Source organism: Equus caballus, chromosome 16 (assembly GCF_041296265.1).
Source record: "Equus caballus isolate H_3958 breed thoroughbred chromosome 16, TB-T2T, whole genome shotgun sequence".
Classification (NCBI taxonomy): domain Eukaryota; kingdom Metazoa; phylum Chordata; class Mammalia; order Perissodactyla; family Equidae; genus Equus; species Equus caballus.
In genome coordinates, this window is record NC_091699.1 from 46,277,432 (window position 1) to 46,299,302 (window position 21,871).

Here is a 21,871-nt window from a genome sequence, read left to right on the forward strand (position 1 = left end):
AAACTTGCACTGAGAGCCGGACAGAGGATGGGGGCATCAGCAAAAACTCAGATGGAGCAGCCCCCAGGCTTCCCTTGGCCTCAGTTTCTCCACCTGTGAACCAGGACAGCCCCTGTGCTCTGAGTCCACAGTTCGGGCCCCTGAGCTCGCCGTGAGAGGACTCTCCTGAGCGTCAAATGCAGGAAGCTTCTGCCCTGCTGCCGTGCATGGACGGAAGGTCCCTTTCCTCTGGAATCCAGAGAAGGGATAGAAGAGAGAGGAAAACAAGCTCAGAGCAGTCCGGCCTGGCTCAGGGCCCTCCTTTTCGTCAGGGACACTCCCTACACTGGGATGGACTGTCACAGATGGACAGCTCAGACTGCCACACACACATTCCAGGGCCTACATTCACAAACACACAAGTAACTGCCAGTCCCACCCCCTCCTGCCTGCAAATAGAGCAGCTGTTCCCAAGGGTGAGGGTCTCCCCAGCTGTCTGCCTTCACCAGGGCTGCAGCCCCCCAGGCGGCCGTGCTCAGTGAGTCCCTATCATCTCCAAGAATAAACTCTGAAGCCAGTGGCTGCGTGGATGTGAATCATCAGGGAGCCTGTTGCAGGAGGGGGAGTGACTTCCCGGGACAGGCATGCCGACTATATAAGCTCCAGAGGGCTGGTCGCTGCTCAGATCTCCCTCCAGCTGCTGCCTGCCCGAGAGGCACCGTCGGAGCCACTGTCCCACAGCACCCACCATGTCCCAGGTAGGAGGGCCGAGCTCCGGCTGTGTTGATGCCTAGGGGGTCGAGGTAGAGAACTGGGCACTGTCATCTCTGGCAGCTGTGTCTTGTGCTGAGCTCCAGGCATAAACACAGGAGCTCTGGGACACCGAGGCTCAAGGAGGACACCTCCAGCCCTGAGGAGAAGCCCAGCTTACGCTGAGGAATCCCTGTTTAGCTTGGGATTGGTGGTATTCCCTGATTGGAGGGGTGGGGAAAATGTGTATGGTACTGCAAGATCTCTGTATGCATCTTTGTGTGTAAGGGAGCTTCTTATGTGACTCAGTGTGTGGGGTTGCATGTGTTTATAGCCGTGTGTGTGTACATGTGCATGTGAGGCTGGCTCTGTAGGTGTGGAACCCTACGCCCAGGTATCTCCCCAGCAGGCTGTATCTCTGTGCAGGGGTGTAGGCTGTTGCCCCAGGAGACCAGCCCAGGCTCAGGGGCCAGAGAGTCCTCGCACCTGCCCTCAGTGCTTAGGAAGGAGTAAGGCCTCAGACTCACAGGCACCTGGGGCTGAGGGTTGGGGTCTGGATGTCCCTGGCACTGGAGGGACAGACAGACCAGCCTGCTGAGGGGAAGGCTGTCCTTGCTGCCTTCTCCATGGGTGGGTGCTGACTTTGGACTCTGACTTCGTGGGCACCTGATTTCTCTGCCCCATTCCCACCCCAAAACACACAAGGTAAATACTGCCAATTTGGGGGGGAGATGGGCAATCCCTAAGGGACCCCCTGCCACCCAGTGAGCAAGTCTTGGAATTCACCAAAGACTTTGGAATTCAGCCTCAAAGCCAGTCCCTTTCCCCTTCACCTGTTGTGCCCAGACCTGAACGTGGCCAGGCAGACAGATACTGTGAGGCTACAGCAACCACAGGCCCAGAGCTCCCAGTCAGTGGGAGAAGGGCAGAGAGACTGGTAGGGGCGGGAGTGGAGCATAGTCGGGAAGGCTTCCTGGAAGAGGAATGGAGCCTTGACTTGGCTTGATCAGTGAGCAGGGAAGAGGGGTCTCAGGGCCAAGGCACACAGGTGGGAAAGAGATCTCAGCCTCAAGGCCTCAGGTTGTAAGATGAGGCTCTGGGCTCTCCAAGGCTGGCGCTCAGGAAGCCCCCATCAAGAAGAAGCGCCCCCCTGTGAAGGAGGAGGACCTGAAGGGGGCCCGAGGGAACCTGGCCAAGAACCAAGAGATCAAGTCTAAAACCTACCAGGTCATGCGGGAGTGTGGTAAGTGTTCTGAGGCAGTGGAGGTAGGGGGCGAGGGGCTCAGATGTGTGTCAGTAGGAGGGGGACAGGGTGGGAGTGTCCTGTGGGTCCTTAGTTCTAAGAGTCCAGAGCTCCTGGGCTCAGGGGGGTACTCCCCACAAAGGGGGCCTTCCCTCCCTAGGAAGCCGGGCTGGGCCCCTGACCACACCTCTTCCCCACAGAGCAAGCAGGCTCTGCCGCCCCGTCAGTGTTCAGCCGCAGCCGCACTGGCACTGAGACCGTCTTTGAGAAGCCCAAAGCCGGACCCGCCAAGAGTGTCTTTGGCTGAGAAGTGCACGCCACTCCCTTCGCCACTGCCAACACCTAGATGCAGGAGCCTTTCTCAAGAACTCTTTTTTTATGCCAGAACCCATCTTCTCACCTGCCGCTTTTGGGACTGCCACCCCTTTCCCACAGCCCTGGCCCCTCAGCCCAGGGACTCTGCACCAGCACCCGGGAAACACCAATAAAGAGGATGCCCATGTGGCCCCAGCATTTGGAGGGTGTTGGTTGGTCACTGGCCATGGCCACTAAGTGAGGAAACAAGGAGGGACGGGAGAGGTGGGGGCATGGGGCATGTTCTGTAACCTTCACAGCTTTCAGAAGGGTCCCAGAGGATAATGCAGGTGCTATTATGGTCACTGCCACATACTAGAAAGAGCCTTGGACATGGAGACCTGGCACTGACCTTCTGTGTGACTTCAAACCATCTCTCCTCCTTTTCTGAGCCTCAGTTTCCACTTGTATTTGACAAGGGAGTTGAGCTGAAGCCTATTACATAAAACAGACCACCGTGACACTCACTGCTCAGAGTGAAGCAAGTGGTGGCCTGGGGCTCACCTGATCCCCTGCCTTCCACAGAAGCTGTCGAGATGCTTCCAAGAACCCCAAGGCTCTGCGGGACTGAGAGACCTCACAGCCCCCCCTCCCCCTGTCCCTTGTTTATACTGCCTCCTTGCCAGCTTGCGTCCCCTCAAAGACAGGCAGGTCGAGGCGCCTCTCTGGCCAGTGGCAGGCGGCTTCCTGAGCTATTCTCTCCTCTCCCAAACTCCGAACAAGCTTCCCCCAGCTCTGCCTGAGCCACGGGAACACAAGGTTCTTGGCTTGTGTGCAATTCTTTCCTCTTCAGGCCTCAGTGTCCACTGTGTGCATAGACCTGTCAGATTCAGGGCACTACAGAGGCCTGTCTAGCTGTGACAGCAAGGCCATAGACGGTCCAGGGCAGACTGGCAGGGCCTGGCTCAGGGCCAATGCCCCGCCTGTCCACTGGGCAGGTGGAGCTGGCTGCTCAGAGCCTTTCCCACGTTCCTGGCCAGCCTGGCCTCCTTATATAGCTGTTTCCAGGCTAGGCCTGTGCTCTGTGTCCCAAGGGAGCAGACCTTCTGTGGGGACGGGGCCTGGGCCTGCTCACTGGGCTCCTTGGGGAGACTCTTCCCCCAGATTTCTGAAGGCCCCGCTCACCCCATGCAGCCCAGTCATATCCAGAGCCCCAGGCGAGCAGTCTAGATGCGCACAGAGATGAGGCTCTGGCTGTAGTCATGCTGTGGAAGGGGACATTTACTTGCAGCCACAGACACAGCTACAAAGTCTATAATGCCCTTCCCCTGGGTCTGATGGAGGAGACCCCTTTCCGGCCATCTGCAAGCCAGTCACTGCCCCAGGGCCCTGAGTAGACTCCTAAGGTGGCTGCCCCACCCCCCACGCCCAGGCTCTTGTTACCAAGTGCTTCCCCCACCCAGCATTTGGCACCTGCCACACTTTCCTGAAGCATCTTTACCCGTTCTGTGGCCACAGACTCTAAGAACTGGGCTTCCCCGAGCCACCAAGGACACAAGCACCAGCTGCATCCTGATCCCCCAATAATTGTTCACTCTATTGCTGTTTGTTATAAAAGCAGCATTTCAACTTTATTAAAGGAAAATTGAAAAAAGTTGGTAATGCTACCCCAGGCCTTTTGGCTGCCCTCCCATGGGTCTAGGCTCATGACAATGGCACTGCCTGGATGTGCTCATGGGGCAGCCTCTGCCCTTTCTCACACAAGCTGTGGTTCACAGGCTCCCTTGGCACGACTGACCTCCACATGGCCACCTGAACGTGCTTGGCACTGAGCCGAATCACCCCCTTGGGGAGCTCTGTGCTTCTTCTTCTGTTCCATGCTTTCCTCTCAATAAAATCCCCCCGTGAGACTTCTGGGCCACAAGGTGTGGGCGTCTTTATGGCTCTCAGTTAGTCTTGTTTTGGGGGCCTTGCTGGAGCTGAATTGAGAGCCCTGGCTAGATTCATGGGGACCCCAGGAGAGAGAAGGTGTTCCTGGGCCCAGCCCGTCCCACCCCAGAAAGGAGGCGTGTCCATCCTGCCTTGGCCCCAGCAGATCTTGCCCCATTCAGACACCCAAGGGCTGTTGAGTGCCTTAGGGCCCCACTGCACAGTCACACTCTCCTGGCCTCAGGCACCCTTCTTCCCGGAAGCTGCCCCGGCCCTCCTCTTCCCTCCATCCCTCTGCTGCTGCTAGGCTGGCCTTATGGAGAGTGGGCTGGTTCACTGTTGTGTCCCCCTGCTCTAGGGAGCTTGTTGGTGAACGACTGGTGTGAGGGGTGTTGGTGTCCTGGAAAGGTTCTGGACCTTTCAGAAGGGATGCCAATGCCCAGCTCCCACCTGAGCCTGCCTTTCCTCGGTACGTGTTCCTGTCCCCAGCCAAGGTCCACAGGACATTTCACAGTTTGCCTGTTTATCTGAGGCCACTGCAGCTTTTGGCTTGTAGATCCTAGTTTCCCAGAACCTGCCCCCGCAGGGGCGGGGCAGCGAGCAAGTTACTAATTCATTCCCCACTTCCTCGCAACTTCAGAAGCAGCCTGCCAGGCCCTGGAGCCAAAATGAAGACCCCTGTCTGCAGCTACGGCATCATGCTGGTCCTGCTCTCTCTGCTGGCTGTCCTACAGGCCACCACTGCCCTAAAGGTAGCAGGTGTCCCTGGATGCCTGTGTGTGTGTGCACCTGAGCATGAGTGGTGTGAGCTGGTGAATGGGTGGAGGAGAGCCTCTGTGTGTGCAAGCATGTAAGCACAGATCAGAATGTGTGCAAAGAAATGGTGCCGACCATCCACCAGGCCCCACCCTGAGGGCCTTATGGATATTCTCCCACTTAATAGAAGGGGCAATCCTATTATTCCCATCTCACAGGTGAAGACATGCAGCTCAGCAAGTGGCTGCTCAAGGCCAGCAGTGGGTGGGTGGGTGAGGATGGACTTCACGAGCCCAGCTCCACCTCTCCCTGGCTAAGTGACTGGGAGGAAATGATTTATGCTTTCTCTGTCTCAGTTTCCACATCTGTAAGACAGGGTAATAGCAGAACCTATTTGAAGGTTTATTGTGAAGATGAAACCTAATACCTGTCAAATACTTAGTACGGTTGTGTGTCACTTAACGACAGGGTACATTCTGAGAAATGCATGGTTAAGCAATTTCGTTGTGTAAACGTCATTGAGTGTACTTACACAAACCTCGATGGTGTAGCCCACCACACGCCTAGACTTCATTTTATCTTATGGGACCGCCATCATATATGCGGTCCGTCGTTGACCTAAGCGTCATGCAGCACGTGACTGTACAGTGCCTGGCACAGAGCAGACCCTAACGTGTAAACAACCCACTGGGCCAGTCACACACCTCTGCTAACTGTGCTGCTTAACAGGGCTGGTGCGCACACAAGAGTGCCATGTGCAGGCAGGCAAGAGGTGTGTAAGGCTCTGTGTGTCCTCCTTTGGGGACTGCAGTCCTTGGGGCAAAGAACATGTGCCTGGGGGAGAGCCCTGGGGGGATGGATGAGGCAACTGGGAAGGGTCCGCGGCTGCAGGGAAAGCGGGGCAAAGAGGAAGCATCCCAGCTCCTAGCGACTGGACCCCCGTTACCTCCGAATTCTCCCCGCTCTGTAGGCCCCTGGTGGGAGACTGGCGGCAGCCATTTTCCCCAATTTCCACGGAGGCCGAGGTTGCCAGAAATCAAAGGACTTGTTCACTGCCCTTTCACTGGGCGGAGCTAAGACTGCATACAAGCTTCCTGACCCTGCCAGGGCCTTCTGTGTCCTCCTCCGCTAGAAGGATAAGTGAGAGTCCCCTCCCAGGCACACTGGGGCTTCTGCAGGGCACTTTGAACCCCGCAGAACAAGACCCGTGTGGTCCCTGCCCCGTGGCACTGTAGATGGGGAATGAAGCACACAGCTGCCTTAAGAGGGGAGACAAAGCTTTGCATATGAAACGCCTCATGGGGTTGAGCCTGAGGCCTGGGCAATGGCTCAGTTCGGGTTGGGGGCCAGGGATTGGTCTGGGATCTAGGTCAGGGCCCATTCTTGAAGAGTGTTGCCCCACGCTGGGGTGGCATTGAAACAATCCCGCCCCCTCCTCCTTCGCTGTCCAGAATGGCATCGACATCTACAGCCTCACTGTGGACTCCAAGGTCTCATCCCGATTTGCCCACACGGTCGTCACCAGCCGGGTGGTCAACAAGGCTGAGACTGTGCAGGAGGCCACCTTCCAGATGGAGCTGCCTAAGAAAGCCTTCATCACCAACTTCTCCATGTAGGTGACTTCCTGCCCTCTTCCTCCTCCTCGCTCCCCAACCCAGCACTGTGACATCATCCTTCCTGTGCCCCATCAGGAAGAGAGGCCCTCTTCTTGATGTGAGGTATGCAAGGATGTATGCCTTAGGTGTCTGTGCTCCACCTGTAGGCAACACAGGAACTACATGCATTCTCAGAGGTGTTTCCATCCCCCCCATCCCTCCCTCCATCTCTCCTTCCATCCATCCATCCGTCCACCCGTTATCCTCAGTGCTGCCCAGGTGGCAGCTGGAGAATGACGGTGGCATTGTGTCTTTGCCTTTGAGGAGGACAGACTTGAGACATTCTGAGGGCAGGCCCAGGCAGGAGGGAGTCACCAAAAGGCAGATTCCAGCTCAGAATACAGAAAACTTTCTAACCCCTGGGCTACCCTACAATGGAGTGATGCCTTGAGGAGGGGGAGCTCCTTGCCACAGGAAGTTCTAAGTCAACCTAGTCCCCCTGCTCCCGACAGGGATACTGCAGAGGGCATTTCTACTCTGGATCAGAGGCCACATTGGGAGGCTCCTGGGGTTTCTGTGGACTCTGTGAACTGGTGACTATCCTAACCTTGTCCTCTACTGTCCTCCCCCGTCCCTTCCTCACTCAGTTTTGCAATGTTTGCTAAATGCAAGAGAACTCTGTGTCTGTTCCTGGCCCCACAGGAGAGGCAGTGATTGAGGACAGACCAGCGATTGAGGCTGATCCCAGAAACTTAGGGAGAGAGATGGGTGGGGCAGAGCGCAAGCATCTCTCAGGTGGGGGTCTCCAGTGTCCCCTGGGACCTCTGAAAAACTGCGGTAGAGGCCAGATCTCTGTGGTTGGCTCCTCCTTCTCTCCCTGCCCACTCCCACCCGCCACCCCCTGCCCCATCAGCTTCTACTTTTCCTAACCCCGGAGCAAGGGCCTGTGCTGCCCAACTTGCAGCAGGAGCATCACAGGCTGCACCCAGCCTCCCACGTGGGTGCCAGGGCCAGCAGGTTGCCAGGTTCTAGGCCCATCGCATCTACTGAGAGCCCAGGACTGGCACCCCTCTCTGGGCCCAGATCCTATTGCTGCATGAGATAGGGAAGCGGGGGGCAGGGTGCCCTGCTCCCTGACCTGGCCAGGAGCCCCAAGTGGGCATCTGGGAGGAGGAGCCCTGCAGGCCACGCCCCAGCCCTATCCCCAGCCCGGTGTGAAAGTGTGACCGGGAAGGTCAGAAAGGTGGGGAGGAAGGACACTCAGTCCTGATGTCCTGGCTGCCCTCTCCCCACCCACCCTAGACACTCCTGCCCTTTCACACCACCCCAGATAGAGCAGACTCATGTCTGACTTCCATGCCCTCCCCACCCACAGGGAGATTCCGGAGCACTCATTTTCCTTCCAGACAAGCAGCCCAAGCAGTTCTCTCTCAGTCCCAAAGAACAACCACTAGGATTGTGTCCACGCCCATAGGAGTCCTGCCCACCAATTGTCCAAAACCTATTTCCCCAGAGGCCACCTTCTCTGCAGAGGGCCCTGCCCTCTGTTGACGGGAAGAGGGGACAGCCACAGGGGGAGGGGGATTGGCGCCTTTCAGCCCTGTGTCTCCCACTGGCCTGGAGCCCAGCATCTCCCTCCTCCTCCGTCTGCCCCACAGGGCTGGACACTGGGCTGGGCACAGGCTGCCTCCGAAAGCTTTCGCTGGTGACTGACTGCTTCCTCTGGGAACAGTCGGTGAGGTGGAAGGGGCCATTGGAATGTGGGGCCAGACTGGAAGGGAGAAGAGAGACCAAGACTTAGCTCAGCCCTGCCTCCTCTGCAACCTCCCTGCCATCTGTCCAGTAAAATGCGTGTTTACTAACCCTCAGCATGCCTCAGGGTGGGTGGAGGCTGGGCACGCCTTGCAGAGGTCCCCTACCTCACCCTGGTGCTACACAGAGTCTTGTGCAGAGTAGGTGCATAATAAACGGGGGAGGGCTCAGGAGTCACTCTGTAAAGAAGCACACCAAGTCCCAGAGAGGCTCGCTGGAGGAGGTGAGACTGGAGTGGGCCACCCCCGCCGAGCTCTCCACAACCCCTGTCCTCCTGCCCCAGGATCATCGACGGTGTGACCTACCCAGGGAACATCAAGGAGAAGGTTGCAGCCCAGAAAGAGTACAGTGCAGCCGTGGCCAGGGGAGAGAGCGCCGGCCTCGTCAAGTGAGCCGGAGGGGGTGGTGGGGCAGAGGCTGCCCCTGCCTTCTGCCCTTCAACCCTGCTCCCCCTTCTCCAGGGGCCATATACCGCCTGGCCTGGAGGGGCAGACCTGAGGCCTTCCTCCCCCAGGGCCACCGGGAGAAACATGGAGCGGTTCCAGGTATCAGTCAATGTGGCTCCCGAGGCCAAGGTCACCTTTGAGCTGGTGTACGAGGAGCTGCTCAAGCGGCGTCTGGGCGTGTACGAACTGCTGCTGAAAGTCCAGCCCAAACAGCTGGTCAAGCACCTGCAGGTACCTCCCGGGAGGCCTCCTAGATGACCCCTGCTCTGCTCTGCTGAGGGCAGCCCCTCCTTCCCCCTCCGCCTCCTGGGAGGCCCAGGCTCGGCTCCTGGCTGACCCAGTGACCCACTTCTTGCCTCCAGATGGACATTCACATTTTCGAGCCTCAGGGCATCAGCTTCCTGGAGACAGAGAGCACCTTCATGACCAACGAACTGGCAGATGCCCTCACCGTCTCGCAGAACATGACCAAGGTGGGTCTGCTGCGGTCGATGGGTGAGGATACCAAGGGGCCTGTCTTCAGGCCAGCCCTATAAGCCTGGATTTCCAGAGATCGAGACGGTTAGGCAGAATCTCTCAGCTGGAGGGACTTCTGAGGCCTCTGTGTCCCTGCTGTCATTTGGCAGATGGGGAGGGCAAGGCCTAGAGAGGGATGGCAGGTGCTGGTTTGACCCCTGAAACTGGGGGAGAAGGACTTGGAGAGGAGACTGATGTGAGTGTCCCAGGACCAGGTGGAGAGGAGAAGATGGCTGGATCGTACACATCCTGAGGCCAGACTCCGCTTGCGTAGCTCCAGGAGCAGGGGACTCACCCTCACACCTCCTCCCCTGTATGGAAGCAGTCTAGCAACAGCTCGGCCCGAGACAGAGGTCCCTGGAGTTTGACCCAAGGCTGCATCCTGGAATTCTCACTTCAGACACGGGCGAGGGGTGTTGTTGGCATGGCCTCGCTGCTCCTCCCAACTTCAGCACGCTCGTTTCTCCAGGCTCACATCCGATTCAAGCCAACGCTCTCCCAGCAGCGGAAGTCTCCAGAGCAGCAGGACACAGTCCTGAATGGCAACTTCATAGTCCGCTATGATGTGAACAGGACCGTCTCTGGGGGTTCCATTCAGGTGCGTGGGCTCCAGGCAAGAGCAGAGCAACTGGGAAATCCATCTACCCTCAAGAGTCTGAGCCTGAGTATTCTAGAAGAAAAGGCAAACTAACCACCCCTACTTACTAGCATACAGCAGGGACAGCACAGACAGAAAGCAAGCAGTTTAGTTGTATTGTCCCTGAAACGATTCCCTTTCGGAGGCAAAGAAGGTCTGTCTCTACTGAAGAGCTGCCCTGCAGGGTTTTCCTTGTTACCTTGGCTGCCAGGAGGCTCACAGCTCAGTTTGATGCTCATATGCAGTATCGTCTTTCACGTAGTTTCTGGCATCCTTATGCTACCCCTTTACTCTTTCGATGGACCATATTTTTGGAGTTTTCATTCTTTTGCTGAATCTTGGGTTTTTTACATCTGAACCTTTTAAGTTTCCTCAAACACTAAAATAAATAGGAGGTAAAGTGGGGTAGAGTTTTCGTGGGTCATGCATGAGCGGGGAAGGCAAGAGCAGGCTGGATTGAGCCCTAAAATTTGGGGCAGTTAGCAGTGGGACAGAGATGGAGGGGGCGGGAATGAAGACAGCATAGGACCCCAAGGATTCGGCGGGGAGGCTGACTGGGGGCAGGGCAGGGCTGTGCTCTCATCACCCGGATTCGTCTCCCTCCGGTTGCAGATCGAGAATGGCTACTTTGTGCACTACTTTGCCCCTGAGGGCCTGCCTACAATACCCAAGAATGTGATCTTTGTCATTGACCAGAGCGGCTCCATGGCGGGCAGGAAAATCCAGCAGGTGGGGTCCATGGGCTCACCCGGGGCCCTCAAAACTCCCAGACACCTCACACCATCAGCTCTCGTCCAGCAAGCAGACCCTCTCTCTTCCATCTTGCAGGGTAGAGGCCTCCCAGGGGTCAAAGTTGGTCAGAGTATGGGGCAGGTCCTGCCCTTAGAGCATTCGCCATGGCCCCACTCCAGATGCAAGCCCTAGGAGGGCCAGCCTGAGAGCACATGAGACCCCAAGAGGGCCCAGTGAGACACCCACCTTGTCTCCCCTCTCCCTGACCAGACTCGAGAAGCCCTAATTAAGATTGTGGACGACCTCGGCCCCAAAGACCAGTTCAACCTTGTCTGCTTCAATGAGGAAGCAACCCAGTGGAAGCCATCGCTGGTGCCAGCCTCAGCTGAGAACATGAAAGAGGCCAGGAACTTTGCTGCTGGCATCATGGCCCGGGGGGGTGAGAGCCTGTGCAGCCCTGTAGGGTGGGGGCTTCTGGGGCACCGAGCGCAGCCTGGGGCATCTGACTGGGAGCTATCCTGAGAGTGTGTGTCCCCACAGGGACCAACATCAACGATGCGGTGCTGTTGGCCGTGCAGCTGCTGGAGAGAGCCAACAAGCAGGAGCTGCTGCCCGCGGGGAGCGTCTCACTCATCATCCTGCTCACCGACGGCGACCCCACCGTGGGTGAGGGCACTGCCAGCACCTCCAGGGCACACTGCCCAAGGGAAGCAGCTGGGGCTCTACCCTGGCTTGCTGTGGGACCTGGGGAAGGGAGGGTGTCCCTGAGGCCCCTCTGGCTCTGAGATTCCAGAAACATCCATTGAGTAAATCACTGTTTTCTCACTCCCTTCCCAAACCACTGGGTCCAGGGGAGACCAACCGTGCGAACATCCAGAAGAACGTGCAGGAAGCCATAAGCGGCCAGTGCAGCCTCTTCTGCCTGGGCTTCGGCTTCCACGTCAGCTACGCTTTCCTGGAGAAGCTGGCACTGGACAACGGCGGTCTGGCTCGGCGCATCTATGAGGACTCGGACTCCGCACTGCAGCTCCAGGTGCCCACACGCCCCTGGTGGGCTGCGTGAGTGAGGGACAGCGCAGAGAGGTATGGAGACCCCAGCCCGGCCTCGTGACACCCCCTACCCTACAGGACTTCTACCAAGAAGTGGCCAACCCACTGCTGATGAAGGTGGCCTTCGAGTATCCGAGCAATGCTGTGGAGGAGGTCACACAGGACAACTTCCGGCTGCTCTTCAAGGGCTCTGAGATGGTGGTGGCTGGGAAGCTCCGGGACAAGGGCCCTGATGTGCTCTCAGCCAAAGTCCGCGGGCAGCTGGTGAGTGTGGCCAGCCATCCTGGAGACGAAGGGCAGCTGGGACAGGCAGCCAGAGGGGCTGGGTTCAAACCGCAGCCCTGGTGGGCTCCAGCCGGTTGACCTCAAGCAAGTTGCAAAGTGCCCTCTGCCGCTTGTGGATGACATGAGCGCCCACTGCGTGGGCTCGTGGTGGAGATTCAATGAGACAACATCCTGATTCTCCTGAGGGCACCTGCGTGTACGGGCACGTGGTGGACGCTCAGCAGTCAGTCTGAGGGGCTGCTGTTCCTAAGGGCACCAGGGCCTGGCGTCCTCCGTCCTCGCACCAGCCCTTTGAGGTTGCTGCTGGCAGGGAGGGCTGCTCTCATTTGACAGATGAGCAGACTGAGGTCCAGGCAGAGCGGGCATCTTGCCCTGCGCCCTGCTGCAGCCGGGTCAAGGACTCGACTCACCACGTGGTGCCCTGTTCTTGTGCCGTGTCTCTGTGCCACAAGAAGGCCTCTCATTCCACAAAGAGAAACAGCACCTGCTCTGTGCCAGCTCCGTCTCTAGGGACCCCTGGGAGGTCCTCACAGGAGAGACAGCGGGGCTAAATCGTCACACACAGAGCTGCAGGCTGGGCTGTCCCTGACAGGATAAACCCAGGGAATCAGGAGAGCAGCACTGGTAGCCCCAACCTGGCTGGGGGTCAGGGAGGACTTCCTGGAGAAAGCTTAGCTGAGATTGAGGGATGAGTAGGAGGTGGCAGAGGCCGGATGGTGGAGTGATGGAGGAATGTTCCAGGCTTGTGTGGCTGGCGGGCAGCATGTGTGGGGAGAATGGCAGGGCAGCCAGGCAGGTGGGTAGAGGGCCCAGGGCCTCGTCTCAGAAAGGGTGGCCAAGTGTCAGGGTAGGCATTGCATGACCTGTGCCAGTCTGCCCGGCCTTAAGCTCAGCTCTGCCACCTCCCAGAGGTGAGACCTGAGGCAGATCACTTAACCTCCCTGTGCCTTAGTTTCCTCCTCTGTAAAAATGAGAATAAGTCACCTTACCAACTTGTAAGGCTGTTGTGGGGACCAACATGTGGGCCAGCGTAAACACCCCATACATGATAGCTGCTGATGATATCCTGGAGGCGGGGGATTCCCAAAGCCTGGAACCCAAGGGGACTCGGGGTAGTTCACAAACAAACATCTCTTTGTTTCAGTAGTTATGTATTTATTTTAATGTGTGTCCTGAAAAATAAACTCAAACCCCAGACCTAAGATTTTACAGGTATGATTACTTAGGACAAGGCCAAGTAGAGCGTGTTAGTCAATTTAAATTTCATTTAAGGAAAACCATCAAACACATAGCTGTACATGTGGAGAGAGCAAACTTCATGCAGGTGGCCTGCATGTGACAAAGCTTCGGGAGGCCTGGCTCTGAGGGAGAGGCAGAAGAGGGTGGCCCCAGCAGGGGTGGCAGGATCGGATCCACGCTGCACAGGTCTTTGGCTGCTGTGGGGAGTTGTGGTGAGAGGGCTGGGGTTCCTCTCTCCCCAGACCCCGTTTCCCAGGCTGGGCCAGGTCAGCCCAAGACAAGAAGGACTCCCACTGGGGCAGGAAGTGGCAGTCCACCCAGAGCTTGGCACACACCTCGCTGTCACCATCCCTCAGTGCCGAGTCCCAGCAGAGGGCACCAGCTTGGGCAGGAGACAGCTTGCTGGGGTGGACGGGGCTCCAGACCCCATCAAGGCCACGACCCCTGAGTTCTCTTCTTGACTCTGGCACTGCCTGCTGGGAAAGGCTCCTGCCTCTCTGTCCCGAGTCTCCGTCTTTGGGGTGAGAGTGGGCTCTGTCTGGGACCCTCTCTGTTCCACACTGCACTTGGCGTCCCTCCTGCTGCTATTTCTCCCCCGGCCTGGGGTTCAGAGGCCATCCTCACTCCCTGCCTCCCAAAGGGTCGGTCTGCCCTGGGCCCCTGGCTCTGCGCCTGCGTGCTGCCCCTGGGGTAGTGTCCTAGCTTTTATCTCCTCCTCCTTCTCATCCTTGGAGGCTCTGTCACTGAGCCCCTCACAGCCCTAAACTCCCTCCCTGCCTCCGCTCTACTCAAAGAAGGGCAGTCCTTGCAGACAATGCACCAGAGCTGTGCCAGCCCCAACAGGTTTCTCAGGGAAGTGCTCGAAGCACCAGGCCGGGTGCGGATGTCCCCCTCTCACTGCTCCTGCCCTGGCTGGGCCCCTCTTCCCAGCACCTGCAGAACATCACCTTCCAAACGGAGGCCAGCGTGGCCGAGAAGGAAGAGGAGTTCCGGAGCCCCAAGTATATCTTCCATAGCTTCATGGAGAGACTCTGGGCATACCTGACCATCCAGCAACTGCTGGAGCGAGCGTGAGTGGCCCATACCCTTGAGGGCCCGCTGGGGTGGCCACACATGGCCTCAGCGCCTCCCCAAGCTCTTCACTGGGTGGGTAGATGTAGCGGGCATGGGGGCATCTCCCAGGCATGGAGAGAAGGGGTTGTAGTATTGTGTCTGAGTTCCAGACTCCCCGAGCAGGAACCCCCCGGAAGGGTCTGGAAGGGAGAGGGAATCTGATTAGGCATCCAGGGACCTGCTGAGCTTCTGTGTCCTCAATCTGCAGAGTTTCTGCATCAGATTCTGAAAAACAGGCCCTAGAGACCCGAGCTCTGAGCTTGTCACTCAACTACAGCTTTGTCACCCCACTCACATCCATGGTGGTCACCAAGCCTGAAGGTCAAGAGGAGTCTCGAGTTGCTGAGAAGCCCATGGAAAACGGTGGGTGTGAGGTGGGATCCCAGCCTCTTTGGCAGCAGGGTTTTGACCCAGTGTTCTGCCCCGCGCCTCCGCATCCCCACCAAGACTCCATCCCTGCCCCCCACAGACTCCCAGGAACCCCGGGAGACTCACCCCATTTCATTGGTGAGGAACCTGAGGCCAGGTCTCCTGACCCCGGTGTTCACTACACCTGTGTGGTGCTGGGGTTGAGAGCAAGGTTAGGTATAAGCATTCAAATTTATCAGATACCCTGAGTGTATCTCTCACTCTCTCTTTTTGTTTTATCCAGAAAACAGACACAGGAACATCCACGTAGGTAAGGTCCTAACACCCTTAAAGGCTGGCCTGGGTGACAGTTGGCCGACACAGCATAGGACACCAGCCCCACGAGGTCGCTCGCTAGGGCCTCTCCAGCTCAGCCCAGCTGCCAGGAGGGAGCATCGTCTGCCCAAGCACACTGGTGCATTTAGTCACCTGTTCATTCAGTTATTGGCTACCACTCAGGCCCAGTCCTGGGCACTGGGAACACTGTCCCCATCTAGCTGGGAGCCCCAGAAAAGTGCATCCAAGAAGCAAACCCACATCTCTCTGCTTTCCAGGTCAGTCATTCTTCAGATCTCATTCCACGGGAGACGGAAGGTCCAGAATAACAGGTAGCAAAGGAGGAGAGGGGAGGGGGAGGGGAGGTAGCCAGAACCTTGACCCCGGCCACAGTCTGGCTCTGCCCTGGCTGAGGGGGAGCGACTTACTTGGCTCACCTGGCTGGTCGCAGGGCTGGGACTCAAGTTCCAGTGTGTCTATTAAGAGGCACTGTACAGACCGTGTCCTTACTGAAAGAAGAGGCTTGAGAGGACAGGGTAGTTTGAGGGGCACTGCTGAGTGGGAGACCTGACATCCCAGTGGAGAGGAGTTCAAGAAGAGTCCATTGTTCCAGCCTCGAATTTCTCCCAGCTGTGGAGGGAGGGGCTCCCAGGGTGACGGGTGTGGGGAGGGGAGCCACCTGCCCTCCCCACAGCCCTCTCCTGGGGTGGGTCCCAGAGCCCTGGCTGTGCGGACACATGACACTGTTTGAGAGAACACCGCATGTGTCAACTTTTCCAAAGCTGGGACTTCTGAGAGGCTATCCAGCTTCCAAAGGAGATTCGGACCGCCCGGCCCTCTTCACCCTCCTCGTGGTCCTTTTCTACCCGACCATATGCTGCTACCAGACATCAGCTTAGGTAAGCTGCTTTCTGACCCTCTAGAGACTAGTTTCCTCAAGGTGATAATCAAACCTGCCCGCAGAGTTGGATGAAATGAAGCACCAAGCACGTGCGGACCAGGGAGGCTGCTGTGGGGCATGTCATCCAGTGACGTGGCCTTCATCTTCACGGAATCAGGTTCATTATGCTCTGGAGGCTGGCCCAAAGCCAACAGTGGTCCCTTGAGCTGTTTCCGAGCCCTAATCTGGACTCAGATGCAGCTGCAGAGGCAATTTGGACCCTGTCTCCTCAGCCTTTTCCCTAATAGCATTCTCTTCAGTTTGAAAACCTCTTTGCAAAGGTTCTTCTAGATTGGGTGTATATGTGGCAGGGGTTGTGGGGCTGGAGTGTGGTGGGTGGCGGGTGGCAGCGATGGCTGGAAGGCGAGCTGATTGCTCTGAATCCTGACTGCCTTCTCCCCTTCTGTTTCCGGCTGTTCCTGCACTAATGCCTGCGTCGGCGCCCTCAGCCCCACCGGTTCCTGAGGGAGTGTTTCATGACATGGATTTAAGAACCAAAGGTGCCTCCCAGGCCAAAGCCCCTGCAGTAGACTCTAGCCCTATAGTAGGGAGACCCTGGGAAGGGAGAGACCCCGGGATCTCTAGGAACCTGTCGCATAGGTTTCTCAATGTTGAAGTGGAAAGAGAGCCTTGGCCACATCCGCGTACTACCCCATCCCTCACGGCCCCCCAGGGATGGGCTGCCTAAACCCAGACTTTTTTTCTTTCAGAAACAATCATCATGGCAGCCCCACCCCCAGGTAAATTGCCAGCCCTCCTTAGCCCCACTCCCCGTCCTCGCCCCCTAGCATGCTCCACCTGCCGTGGGAACCACACCTGCTGTCCCAGCCCCCATCCAGGCTCCTCCTGTCATCCTGCCGCTGCCTGGGCAAAGCGTGGACTGGCTCTGTGTGGACATCAAGCGCTCTCAGGGGCTGATGAAGCTGCTCTCAGACCCTGACCAAGGTGAGAGGTGCACACCCAGTCATCTACCCCGAGAGACCCAGACACCTCTCAGCCCCAACTTACTACCCTGGAGACAATGAAGGGACAACTGCCCACAGAGACACATGGGCAGACCTTGTCCTGTGCAGGCCTGTCCCAGATCATGGCATGGGCACGCTCCCGAGCACTGACACTTGCACTCATGTATCTACTCCATAGACCTCCCACTGAGCAACACATATGCAGGCTGGGGTGGCCCAGGCACTCCAGGGTGACCAGATGTGGGCTTGCCCCAAGGCACTGCCGTACTTCAGGGGTCGGGGGACAGACATAGGCACAGATAAGCATAGTGGCTTATAGTCAGTGCCCCAAGTGACATGGAAATGAGCCCGGAGGAGCTTTCTGAGGGTCAGGGTTGGCTACACAGGGTCATATGATAGTGACTAGGCTTTGGTACACGAGTGGGGTCCACTAGGCAGAGGAGGGGGTAGGCAGAAACGCAGAGCCCCAAAAGATGCTGGTGGGACTTTACAGGGTGTGGAGGAAGTAGGTGTGCTGGCCATACCTGTCCCTCAACCCCAGAAGGATCTTCCTAGTTGAGCTGAGATTGCAGGTCAGACATGGGGACGCACAGCACTCAGGGCTGCTCACACACACACACCCGCAGAGCCACTTGGAGTCAACGAACATCTACGGCTTCCTCATTCCTCCCAGATCCACACGGTCTCCGCTGCATCACACCAGGCTGGGAATCTGTTCGCTTCCTGAGGGTGGGGACCACTGATTTTCCATTTTGCTCTTGGCCTTGCCACCTGTATCAGGGCCAGACATACTACAGGGGCCTTATGAACATTTATTGACTTCAGACAAGATCTCCCTTCTTGGAGGGCTCATCTGAAGGTGGCGGTAACTGCAGATTCGGGGGACCTTCCATAGGAAACCGAGGGATGAGCGGAAAGATTGTGGCAACAGGCCCCAGTGTGAGGGAATGCTGGGAAGGGGGATTGAGGACATGAGCTGATGAAGAATGGTTCTGGGGATGTAATCAGGGAGGACCTCCTGCTCAGGCCAGTGCTCAGCTGGGCCCACAGCTTTGACCTCCCTGCTCCCGGCCCTCTCAGGAGTTGAGGTGACTGGGCAGTACGAGACAGAGAAGGCCCAGTTCGCATGGATCGAGGTGACCTTCAAGAACCCCCAGCTGCAGGTCCGCGCATCCCCTGAGCACGTGGTGGTGACTCGGAACCGAAGAAGCACTGCGCACAAGTGGAAGGAAACACTGTTCTCAGTGATACCTGGGTAAGCCCCAGGCTGTGTGCCAGCAGTGACCTCTCAGGCTGCATCAGCTGGTGACAGCGCTGACAGGTGACCTGAGGCCCCAGGCCTGAGTGTGGAGTGGCTAGGCATGAGTCCTCTGCACTGGGCTGTACCCACAGGAGGGGCACCTGCACCATGTCCCTCCTACTCTTGAGGGCACCAAGGTGACTTTGGGGACCTGGCTGCCCTCACACCTAACCCAGGTCACTATCTCATGCAGGGAAACCTATGGTCAGGAGCTAGCTCTGCTGCTAATCCTGTGTGACCCTGGGCAGGCCGCTTAGCCCCTCTGAGCCTCAGTTTCCTCACTCATAGCTAGGGATAACCATCCCAGCCCTGAGTCAGAGGGCCGAGGGGCCAGATCAAGTGAGAGAATGTGGTTGAAGAGCATTTTGCCCTGTAGACAATGAGGTGCCCTCTGGGCACACCAGAAGGCAGCGCTCTCTACGAGGTGAGGTAAGGATGACAATGACGAGAAGCTGGAGAGCGTTGTCCACCAGAGAAGGTTACGAATGTTACCCTCAGCACACTCTTTAACTCTGCTAAGAGATAAGTGCAACTGGCATCAAATACCAGGCAGCTGGTGGGTAATGGGGGTGGAAGGCGACCTCTTCTGGACGGAGCTGCCCCACCATAGAGCCTTCCAGAGGCAGCTCTCCAGCTCTGGGAGTCACAAGCGGCCTGGGAGAGAGGCCAAGGACCCTGGCCTTCCCTGAGCAGTGCCCCCTGAGCCCCAAGCCTGTGCCGAGTGTAGAGAGCCTGTGTGTTCCCTCTCCCTGAGCCCCTCAGCAGAGACAGGTTCACACGACAAGTGAGTGCACAGCCAGCAATCCGAGGGCTCCCCCAGAACCTCTCGGTTTTACAGAAGGTCCTAAAGTTCCCTGTTATCCGATGAAGGCACAAAGATCCAGAGCATCCCTCTGCCTTGGATGAACACACTAGAAGATGGAATCAAGTCTTCCTATTGATTGTAGCGATGCAGAGTCCACATACTTTCCCGAGCTATGGAAGATACACATAAACAGACCACTTCTTTTACGTTGAATTGAGGACAGTGTACGTTTAGAACAATTCCTTTTACAATAACCTCAGAGTAACATCAGGGTCTTATTCAACATACTCGAAGGCTCCTAACATTCCTAAGAAAACCAAAAAGGTAAGAATTTCAGATTATTTTAAGTAAAAAAGGAGAGGATGGAATGAGAAGGGACTTGCCCTTCTCAGCACTAAGACACACAATTTAACACTAATCATCAAAAGGACGTGGCACTGGCCTCAAAGCAAAAGGGACAGAGTGAAGGTGTCAGAGCCCCTAAATCTAGAAACCATTAGAAACCAAATCCAAGAAAACCAGAGAGGAGGGAACCATTATTTTATCTTATAAATAACGTTGGGATCACCAGACATCATCAAGTTACCGTTGGTCCCAGTTGATCAATGAGGAAACTGAAGCCCGGAAGGTTTATGGACTCCCATCCGAGACTACAGTAGGAGTGCCTGATGACAAGAGGGCAGGCCTCACCACTCCCACCCCACCTGCTGAGGTCCCACGCAGGCCTCCCTTCCTGCTCAGGACGCTGGTCTCTCCACAGCCTCAAGATGACCATGGATAGCGCAGGGCTCCTGCTGCTCACCAGCCCAGACAAAGTGACCATCGGCCTGCTGTCCTGGGATGGCCCTGGGAAGGGGCTCCGGCTCCTTCTGCAGGACACTGACCGCTTCTCCAGCCACGTTGGTGGGGCCCTTGGTATGCTGTCCATGGCCGGGCTCAGGGCATCCTCAGAAACCACCTCTGCCTGTGAACAGGCAGTGCCCCTCACCTCTGTGTGTCTCCCAGCCTCCCTCTGTCTTTTTCCCTCACTGACCTGCCCTTTGTACCTCAGGCCAGTTTTACCAGGACGTGCTTTGGGGTCCGCCTGCAGCAGCAGATGACAACAAGCGCACACTGAGGGTTCAGGGGCATGACCACCCTGCCACCAGGTGACTCAGTGCAAGCAGGCCGCTAAGCGCAGCCATGGTTGGGGGCCAGGAGGCTGGGAGCTGGACTTTGGGGCCCCCAATCCTCTGTCCTTCACCAGGAGCTAGGAAGAGTCAGGTGAAAGGTTGATGCCTTAGACATGGCTGAACCAGCTCTCAGTGACCCCGTAAAGGACGGTCAACTCAGACTCACAGAAAACACAGCGGCCCAGAGAGCATTAGGGTGGGTTGGGGGCAGTAGGAAACTCCCCCTGAATTCTCAGAGCCCTGGACCCTGGCGACCACACACAACTGGGTCCCCTTGGGTGACCAGGCCGTGTCAGCCTGTGCTGGAGGGAATTCAAAGAGGCCTCGAGACTCTCCACCCTCCATGTTCCTATCCCCAGCTGTCTCCCTCTCTTCCCACCACACCTGAGATTTGCTAACCACTTGTCTGTCTGTCTGTCCATCTATTCATCCCAGAGAGCTCAAGCTGGATTACCAAGAGGGGCTCCCGGGAAGAGAGATTTCCTGCTGGTCTGTGGAGCTGTAGTTCTGATGGGAGGAGTTATGCCCATCCCCGATGCCACCCCACCGTGTGCAGACGGCTGCCACCCTGTGACCACAGGGCTACCTGTGGGTCCTGGACTGTGATGGGGAGGGGTACTTCCACTCATTACAAATAAAGAAAGATGTGTGAGCCCAGGGAGTGGGCATCTCTGGTTCTTTCTGGACAAATCCCAGGGCCTCAGAATCACATCCTGGACACTTAGCGTCGTGTGACATAATCTTCCACTGTTGGTCCTCAAAGGCCTGTGGCCATTGAGGCTCGGGGAGAGCTTGCAGGCCAGCCCCTTCATTTTACAAGCAGGTAACTAAGGTTCAGAGAGATTAAATCACCCATTTAAAAGAACATTCTCTGGGATCAGAGGTTCGGTCTACTTTGTGGTCACTGGTTCATGGAAATTAGTTTGGAGTGGGAAAAAAAAGAAGGATCTGAGTAGAAGTTCTTTACAGGCCAACTCTCCAATGTTCTCAGCAAGCTTTTGGGCCCCTTTGCAATGGGATTCACATGACACAATTTGATTTTCACACCTGTGCTCAGGAACGGGCCTGTCTGCTCACCACCTGGTAAAGAAGCAGCATTGGAAGAAAAAGAAGACAGTGAGGAGGCCCCTATCCCAGGAGGGAAGCAAGGGTCTGTTCCTAGGAGCCCCCAGTCTCACGGGGGTGATCCAGGCCCGCACGTCTAAGTCCTGAGCTGTTGAGGTCTAGTCTCCTGCCCGTGCCCTAGGGTTAGGCACCCCCAAGATCCACCCAATTCCTGCAGAGGCAAAGCATACTTTAAAAAAATGTATAATTACTCCACCTACTTATAAAAAATGCCACAAGTCTTTGGCTTACAAATAAAAATAGAATAAACCCAAAACCACAGGTGTGAGAACAAGAGAAAAGAGCCGTGCAGGAGGAAAGTTAAATCAGAGGGTAGGAAGCTGCAGCAGCACAAAGCTTTGCTCTGAGCTCCCTGGCAGCCGGAATAAAGCAGAAAATGAGCTAGTTGCTTGTTAAGAGGAAGCAAACCAGATCATCAGGGAAAACATTCTTCTCCCAGCTCTTGAGCTATACGGGTGTTTGCTGAGGGAGCCTTTCTAGGAGGGTAGGAGGAGAAGCCTCTCC

The 21,871-nt window shown here is 56.8% G+C and overlaps 2 protein-coding genes across 9 annotated transcripts; both read left to right on the top strand.

Annotated features, from left to right (window-relative positions):
- Positions 1-362: 362 nt before the first annotated feature.
- On the top strand, positions 363-2,485 carry MUSTN1 (musculoskeletal, embryonic nuclear protein 1). Its single transcript, XM_014731618.3, has 3 exons — positions 363-737; positions 1,840-1,972; positions 2,173-2,485. The coding sequence occupies exons 1-3, from the start codon at positions 729-731 to the stop codon at positions 2,277-2,279; spliced, it is 249 nt and encodes an 82-aa protein (XP_014587104.1). The 5' UTR covers positions 363-728; the 3' UTR covers positions 2,280-2,485.
- On the top strand, positions 2,319-20,899 carry ITIH4 (inter-alpha-trypsin inhibitor heavy chain 4). 8 transcript variants are annotated; one of them, XR_011426868.1, is made up of 25 exons: positions 2,319-2,524; positions 4,836-4,947; positions 6,403-6,563; positions 7,059-7,139; positions 8,642-8,746; positions 8,873-9,035; positions 9,167-9,277; positions 9,790-9,918; positions 10,570-10,686; positions 10,960-11,128; positions 11,230-11,355; positions 11,541-11,722; positions 11,818-12,003; positions 14,194-14,333; positions 14,585-14,739; positions 15,029-15,055; positions 15,339-15,392; positions 15,843-15,959; positions 16,450-16,500; positions 16,711-16,740; positions 16,829-16,945; positions 17,639-18,220; positions 19,831-19,985; positions 20,122-20,218; positions 20,678-20,899. XR_011426868.1 is itself a non-coding variant. In XM_070237398.1 (25 exons), exons 1-25 carry the CDS (start codon positions 2,319-2,321, stop codon positions 20,745-20,747), a joined length of 3,036 nt encoding a protein of 1,011 aa, XP_070093499.1. In that variant the 3' UTR covers positions 20,748-20,899. The 8 variants fall into 8 exon arrangements, 6 of the variants coding, with proteins under 6 accessions (XP_070093499.1, XP_005600608.1, XP_070093500.1 ...); XM_070237398.1 differs by having other exon boundaries at positions 18,046-18,220; XR_011426869.1 differs by lacking the exon at positions 7,059-7,139.
- Positions 20,900-21,871: the final 972 nt, after the last annotated feature.

Excerpts from the sequence above, each read along its gene's own strand:
- MUSTN1 (XM_014731618.3), top strand. Across the intron at positions 1,973-2,172 it reads CCAGGTCATGCGGGAGTGTG|AGCAAGCAGGCTCTGCCGCC; the intron begins GTAAGTGTTCTG and ends TCTTCCCCACAG.
- ITIH4 (XM_070237398.1), top strand. The coding sequence starts at position 2,319 with ATGCAGGAGCCTTTCTCAAGAACTCTTTTTTTATGCCAGAACCCATCT. Across the intron at positions 9,278-9,789 it reads TCTCGCAGAACATGACCAAG|GCTCACATCCGATTCAAGCC; the intron begins GTGGGTCTGCTG and ends TCGTTTCTCCAG. Across the intron at positions 16,741-16,828 it reads CATGGCAGCCCCACCCCCAG|CCCCCATCCAGGCTCCTCCT; the intron begins GTAAATTGCCAG and ends CTGCTGTCCCAG.